General features: G+C 35.3%; 1 protein-coding gene across 1 annotated transcript; it reads left to right on the top strand.

Annotated features, from left to right (window-relative positions):
• The first annotated feature begins 346 nt into the window (after positions 1-346).
• LOC132048775 (secreted RxLR effector protein 78-like) lies at positions 347-754 on the top strand. Its single transcript, XM_059439462.1, has one exon. It carries the CDS (start codon positions 347-349, stop codon positions 752-754), a length of 408 nt encoding a protein of 135 aa, XP_059295445.1.
• The last annotated feature ends 5,895 nt before the right edge of the window (positions 755-6,649 follow it).

Raw genomic sequence — 6,649 nt, 5'->3', positions numbered from 1 at the left:
ATGCTGGGAAATTGTTGGGGAAGATATTACTAACATGGTGAAAGCTTTTTTCTGTGGGGAAGACCTTCCAAAGTTTATAACTCATACTAATTTGGTCTTATTACCAAAAAAGGATGTGGTAAATACCTTTTCTGATATGAGACCAATAAGTGTAAGTAATTTTGTGAACAAAATATCCTCAAGATTGTTGCATGAAAAGATGGTTGATGGTTTGCGGATATTATCTCTTTAAATCAATTTGGTTTTGTTAAAGGAAGAAGTATCATGGAAAATGTGTTGTTGACTCAAGAAATCATTGCGGATATTAGACTTAGAACCAAGCCGCTAATGTAGTTCTAAACTGGATATGGCTAAGGCCTATGACAGAGTGTCTTGGTTATTCTTAACTAAGGCGTTGAGGAAGATGGGCTTTTCAGAAAGGATAATTGATATGGTATTTAGAATAATCAGTAACAATTGGTATTCTATTCTTTTAAATGGTCAGCAACAAGGCTTTTTCCAATCATCAAGAGGGGTCAAGCAAGGTGATCCATTGTCCCCTACTCTTTTCATTTTGGCAGCTGAGGTATTAACAAGAAATTTGGATGCCTTATTGCATATAACACAGTATAAAGGGTATGGGATGCCTAAATGGAGTCCTAAGATTACTCATTTAGCATATGCAGATGACATGATCATATTTAATTCAGCTGCTCTGTTTTCTCTAAGGTTGATTGTGGAGGTGTTAAAAAACTATGAGATGACTTCAGGGTAGAAGATCAACAGGGAGAAAAGTTCTGTGTACATTCACCATAATGTTCCAGGTGATATAAAGATTATGGTAGAAGTGGCAACAGGAATAATCAAAAAGGATTTTCCCTTTACATATTTGGGTTGTCCAATTTTTTATAGCAGAAGAAAGAAAGAGTTTTATAATCCTACTTTGATAAAGATAATGAACAGATTGCAATCTTGGAAGGGTAAGATGCTTTCCTTTGGAGGTAGGGCTATATTGATTAAGCATGTCTTGCAGAGTTTACCTCTTCACATGCTTTCAGCAATGAATCCACCAGATTGTGTCATTAAGGAAATACACAGAATGTTCGCTCAATTTTTTTGGAGCAATAACATTGGGGGAAAGAGTAGACATTGGTCAGCTTGGCACAATCTTTGTCTACCAGTGAAAGAAGGAGGATTAGGTTTCAGATCTATGCATGATGTATCTATGGCCTTATATTGCAAACTTTGGTGGAATTTCAGAACTAAAACATCATTATGGAGTGCTTTCATGAGCAATAAATATAATAAGAAGGTGAATTCAGTTGTGTCACAATGGAAGTATGGATCACAAACATGGAAGAAGATGCTATAGGCAAGAGATTTGATAGAGCATCAAATTTGGTGGCAAACAAAAATGGGAAATTCCCAGTTCTGGTTTGATAATTGGACAGGATTGGGGGCTCTATATTATGCTACCTCTGAGGAGTATTATGATGTGAGGATTCAAAATGTGAATGAAGTCAGTCAAGATGGGAGATGGAACACAGTTCTGCTTAATGAATTGTTACCCCAGGATATAGTTCTATTACATTCGATACTATAATGCCACCATCGGGGAGAAGGGCATGGATAGACCTTGGTGGCTCTTGGATACTAAAGGGGAATTTTCTGTAAAATCAGCCTGGGAGTATATAAGGTTGAAAGGGCAGCCAAATAAGACCTATAAGTACATGTGGATAAAGGGGCTTCCTTTTAAAATTTCCTTTTTCTTATGGAGATGTTGGAAATTCAAGTTGCCACTTGATGATGTTTTGAAGAAGATGCACTATAATATGGCTTCAAGATGCTAGTGTTGCTCAACTCCACAAGAGATGAAACAATACAACATCTTTTTGCCAAATCCTTTTCGGCTAACAGGACTTGGTCCTATTTTTGCTCTTTTGCGGTATCAATGTGGAAGGATTACAACTACAATAAATAATATTGAAATGGTGGCAAGCCCTGGATCGCGAGGCTTAAACCAATTTTTCAAGCATTACCCTGCTATAGTTGTATGGGAAGCTGTGGAAGAGAAGAAATTCAATCAAACATGGAGGGCATAAGTACGTGGGTAAAGTCATTTATCGGTGTACTTAACAATTCAAAGATTGGTGCAAGTTAGGAATCCTTCATGAAACAGTCCCATACAGGTGGAGAGATATGATATAAGTACTAGAGGAAGGAACGACTAGATTGAAGGTCACTAAGGTACTATGGAAATTCCCTCGGAGGGATGGATTATGTGCAATACGGATAGGGCATCCAGAGGAAATCTGGTAGGAGTTCTTATGGTTTTTGTAGGAACAATTCGGGAGATCTAATGTATGCTCGGTGAAGAGATTGGGTACACTTCAAACATCGAGGTTGAAACTATAGCAATTTTGGAGGCAATCAAGTATTGTAAAAGCAAACATTTACATTGCATTATAATACGGACGACTCCAAATTGTTAACACATTCTTTCGGATGAATGGAAACCACCTTGGAACATAGTTGAATGGGTGGAGGAAATTGTTGAAATGAGCGAGAGATATACAAATTAGATATGAGCACATGTTAAGGGAAGGGAATAAACTTGCAGATTCCCTAGCAAACCAGAAGCCTTGGACAAGGGCAATTTGAGATACCACGAGTTTTATGGAAATGGAGGTGGAACAAAGAAAGATCATTAACGGTGATAAATCCCAAATACCTTATGCGAGGATTAGAGCGTAAGTTAACAAATACCATGGAGAACATTCATAAGGGGAAGGACGAAATGTCAACACAACTTACCACAAGGAAGAGCAAAGGAAAGTCACATAAAAACCACTCAAAGGGCATGAATACACGAAGCGGGGAAGATTTACACATTGAGAAAAAGCAGAACACAGAAATGACTCTCAGATCTGGGTACAGACAAAATTCATCATCTATTGTGAAGAATCAGAGAAATCACAGGGCAAATCACATAGCAAAAGTTTACACAACAAATAACCGAACAAACAAACACCAACATGAAAGGGGTTCTGCGAAATATGCAAAGGAGATGAAGAAGAGCGTACCGGAGCGAATACAAGAGGATTTGAGCAAAAGAACACTTGATTATTTGAAGGAGAGCTCCGATTTGGGCATCAACCACAGTACCAACAAGAAGAGGAAAATCATGAAGAAAAGTGAGATATTGAGATTTCAACCAGAACAACAGCACACAAACAATAAGTGGAAGGTTATCTTACCTGAGGTGGAACGACAACGATGGTTGCAGGATCGGAGGAGCTTCACTGTTGGAGTACACTTGAGATGGAGGAGACAACATAGTTTAGGAAAGTACAAATGTTTTAGGGCTTTTACATGTTTTAATAGCTTTCAATTTTTAGTCCATGTATTTTCGTTCTTTGCATTTCTTTACTTCTGTTTGGACCTTTTGATTTAATAAATACAAAATAGCCCCATGGGACTAAAATTTATTTAAAAAAAAAAAAAACACTTCATTTCCGGACCAAAACACACTTAAGATTTACTCTGAAGGAGAGTTCCTACTAATTTGGTCCTTATGTCATGATTTTGTCCTTATAAGTTTATACATATATTTAGGAAAAATGGAGTATATCTCCCTTTGCAAAAATAGAATAGGTTTCATATAAGTATAAGTGAAGAAAATGATTTTTACTCGTTTTTTTTATTTTAGCCCATTTAAGGTCAACCATATCCTATTCCCAAAGTCATCTCACTTCAAAACAAAGATCTAAGTGTGTTTTATTTTGTATTCATGCCTTAAGTTTTGGACTTTGAGCCCAAAAGTTTTTAAAATAAACCTTAAGTCCAGTGAGTTTTGAAATCCATTTCATACTTGCATTTGATTTTTTAGAAATCGATTTTTGTCTTGTCAAAATTGGCCCAAGTATACTAATGAAGCCCCAAAAATAACTTCAATCCATTTTTATTTCCAGAATCCGAAGGCTTTAAAGGCCTCAAAACTAGTGCAATTTGATTACCCAAAAATCGTTTTTCGTGCATATACTACTAACTTACCAGTTTGAAAACTTTAAAGACTTTGTAAAAATTCAATTTTTTATCAATTCCTGGCAATGGTTATCTTACCGCGTTCAATTTTTGAGAAAATCGTTTAAAATATTTAACCACTACACGAGTTTCCTAAATTCTAACGCATTTGGGTTTCAATATTTATACAAGTATTACAAATACACACGCATATATAACATGAAATCAAAATAAAGGGAGTTAGGCTAGTGGGCCTACCGAAGCCCACCAGTTGACCCTTTTTCACTCAAGGTTGGCCTTCAACTACTTTTGTTATCCGGACTCGATCAAAGAAAGAAGTTGGGCCTCTGGACCAACAGGTTTTCAATGGGAGATCGGCCCAAATGGCCCACATCGATGATTCCATGCAAAAGGGAAGAGAGGGAAAAGGAAAATTGCAGTTAGAGGGCATCTATACTTTGTTGACACCCAATTTTGTCCCTCCTTTATTCCAATTCTTTTTTTTTTTAATTTTTTTTTTTAATTTCAAGGTCACTTGGTTTTATCCCACTGACTATATTTTTATTAATAAGTCAAAAACGTGTCCATTGCATAAAGTAAACAAAATGCAAATACAGAAAAGGAAATAGTCTAGAAACATTGAATTTGGGAAAGTGTACTCCTCTCTCTCACGATCTTCATCTTCACTTATGGGCAAATGTTGGCCAAGATCAAAATGAAATTTGTTCTCCGTCTTCCGCTGTCGAAGGTACGTTTCTTCTGTTCGTTGATTCTTCTTTAGATACATCTCATTTTGTCCATCGATTTCTTCACCTCGCCAAGTCATAATACCTCCGATTTTGGATTCTCCATGTTTCCTAATCAAAAAATTGAGCAACTGAACTGTATCATCTTGTTCTTCAAGCTCCATTATTGTCTTTGCAAGCTCAGAATCTATGGGTGGTGATGATTGTGCGAGCATTTTCCGGCATTTTTCAATTCATTTTCTTGAGCTTCTAATATTTATTAATAAACTATATATCTTATTTTTACAATCACTACATTATTATTATTATTATTATTATTATTATTATTATTATTATTATTATTATTATTATTATTATTTATTATTTATTAATACCTCGTACATCACTACTTACTAATTACATATTAATCATAAGATGTAACCTGGATAATATTTTTACTATATTATTACCTTACTTATATTTATCTACTAATAATAAGATTATCATGTTAAATCACACCTTATTAATGCTAATTGCTAAATTATTATTATTATTATTATCACACACACACACACACACACACACACACACACACACACACACACACACATATATATATATATATATATATATATATATATATATATATATATATATATATATATATAGTATTTTGTTAATACAAAGAAGCCTAAAAGAAATTAATTAGAAGAGGGAAATACCCAACAAATTCGGCTAGTTGAAGCCCATTCTAGTGGCCCAACTAATACCCAAATGAGCAGCCCACTTATCTAATTAATTACCAATGCTGAAGCCCACAATATCTTTCCTAAACCTAATTTCTATCTCTAACAGCCGCACACCCATTTCTCCTTCTTTCCTATTCTACACAATATTCCAACCTTGTCTCAGCCATGGCAGACTTTGACCATGCCATTTTGGTGCAAGAACTCCCTGTTTCCTTGTCTATTTTGGCGTGTCTCAATGTTCAAAACCTCTTTCTCTTATCTTCAACGATTTAGTCAACATAAGAGGCCAAAGAACTTTTGGATTTTTGATTCTTTGTGGCAGAGGTTCAACGTTCAAATGGCTCTTCTGGACTCAAATCCCGTGACCCCCTATGGTCCAATTTTGAATTTCTAAATCAATCCCTAACCCTAACATCCTTCTCCTATAAATACCCCTAAACTCCTCAGCCAAAACCAAGGCTTGAGCCGCCGCTACTTCTAAGAACACGTGCTATGTAATTAGTTACTTTTCTTTACTCTTGAACTTTCCTCATATATAAGACTTTCTGGTTACTTTCCATCCGAAATTCGGATTTGTTCGTGAGTAGGAGAGTAGATCTGGATCATCGTCTCATTCACTACACCACAAACAGGTAAATCCGACTCTATTTTGTTCATTTACACCCTCCGTGTCTAGTGTCTTTGCTTATTTAGAAAAATCCATGTTCATGATTTTATTTTTGTGTGTTCTGATAATGAATGTTTAAAGCATGAGTATGATTCTACTTTGGTTATGTTAATTTGTTTATCTTCTGCTACATGCCACACTTAAATCTTCTTGAGATCATATTTCTTGTTCCTTTCATTTACCACGTGGATAAGCATAAATGTTAGGATGGCTTAGAAGATTTATTTTGATGGGTTATTTTTTATTCATCCCTTTAATCACATGTATGAAGGTTTAATAAAAATGTTACTGTCTTGTTTCACATTTCTATATGTTACTGTCTCGATTTATATTTCCATACGGTAGAAGTATGTTCTTAGGTCTCTGTTCAAAGCTTTAGTTATTAGGTCATGATACTTTCCTTATGAACTTGACTGGACATTATTATACTAGTGGTAATGGTTAATCTTTTAATCAACACCAAAAATGATCCATGACCTCCTTGCTCGTGTAATTCATACTGTCTT

This window comes from Lycium ferocissimum, chromosome 3 (genome assembly GCF_029784015.1).
Source record: "Lycium ferocissimum isolate CSIRO_LF1 chromosome 3, AGI_CSIRO_Lferr_CH_V1, whole genome shotgun sequence".
NCBI lineage: Eukaryota > Viridiplantae > Streptophyta > Magnoliopsida > Solanales > Solanaceae > Lycium > Lycium ferocissimum.
Note: the sequence above shows the minus strand (reverse complement) of the source record. Positions and strands in the feature narration are given on the sequence as shown.

Bases quoted from the DNA above. Each gene is read 5' to 3' on its own strand.
- LOC132048775 (XM_059439462.1), top strand. From the start codon at position 347: ATGGCTAAGGCCTATGACAGAGTGTCTTGGTTATTCTTAACTAAGGCG.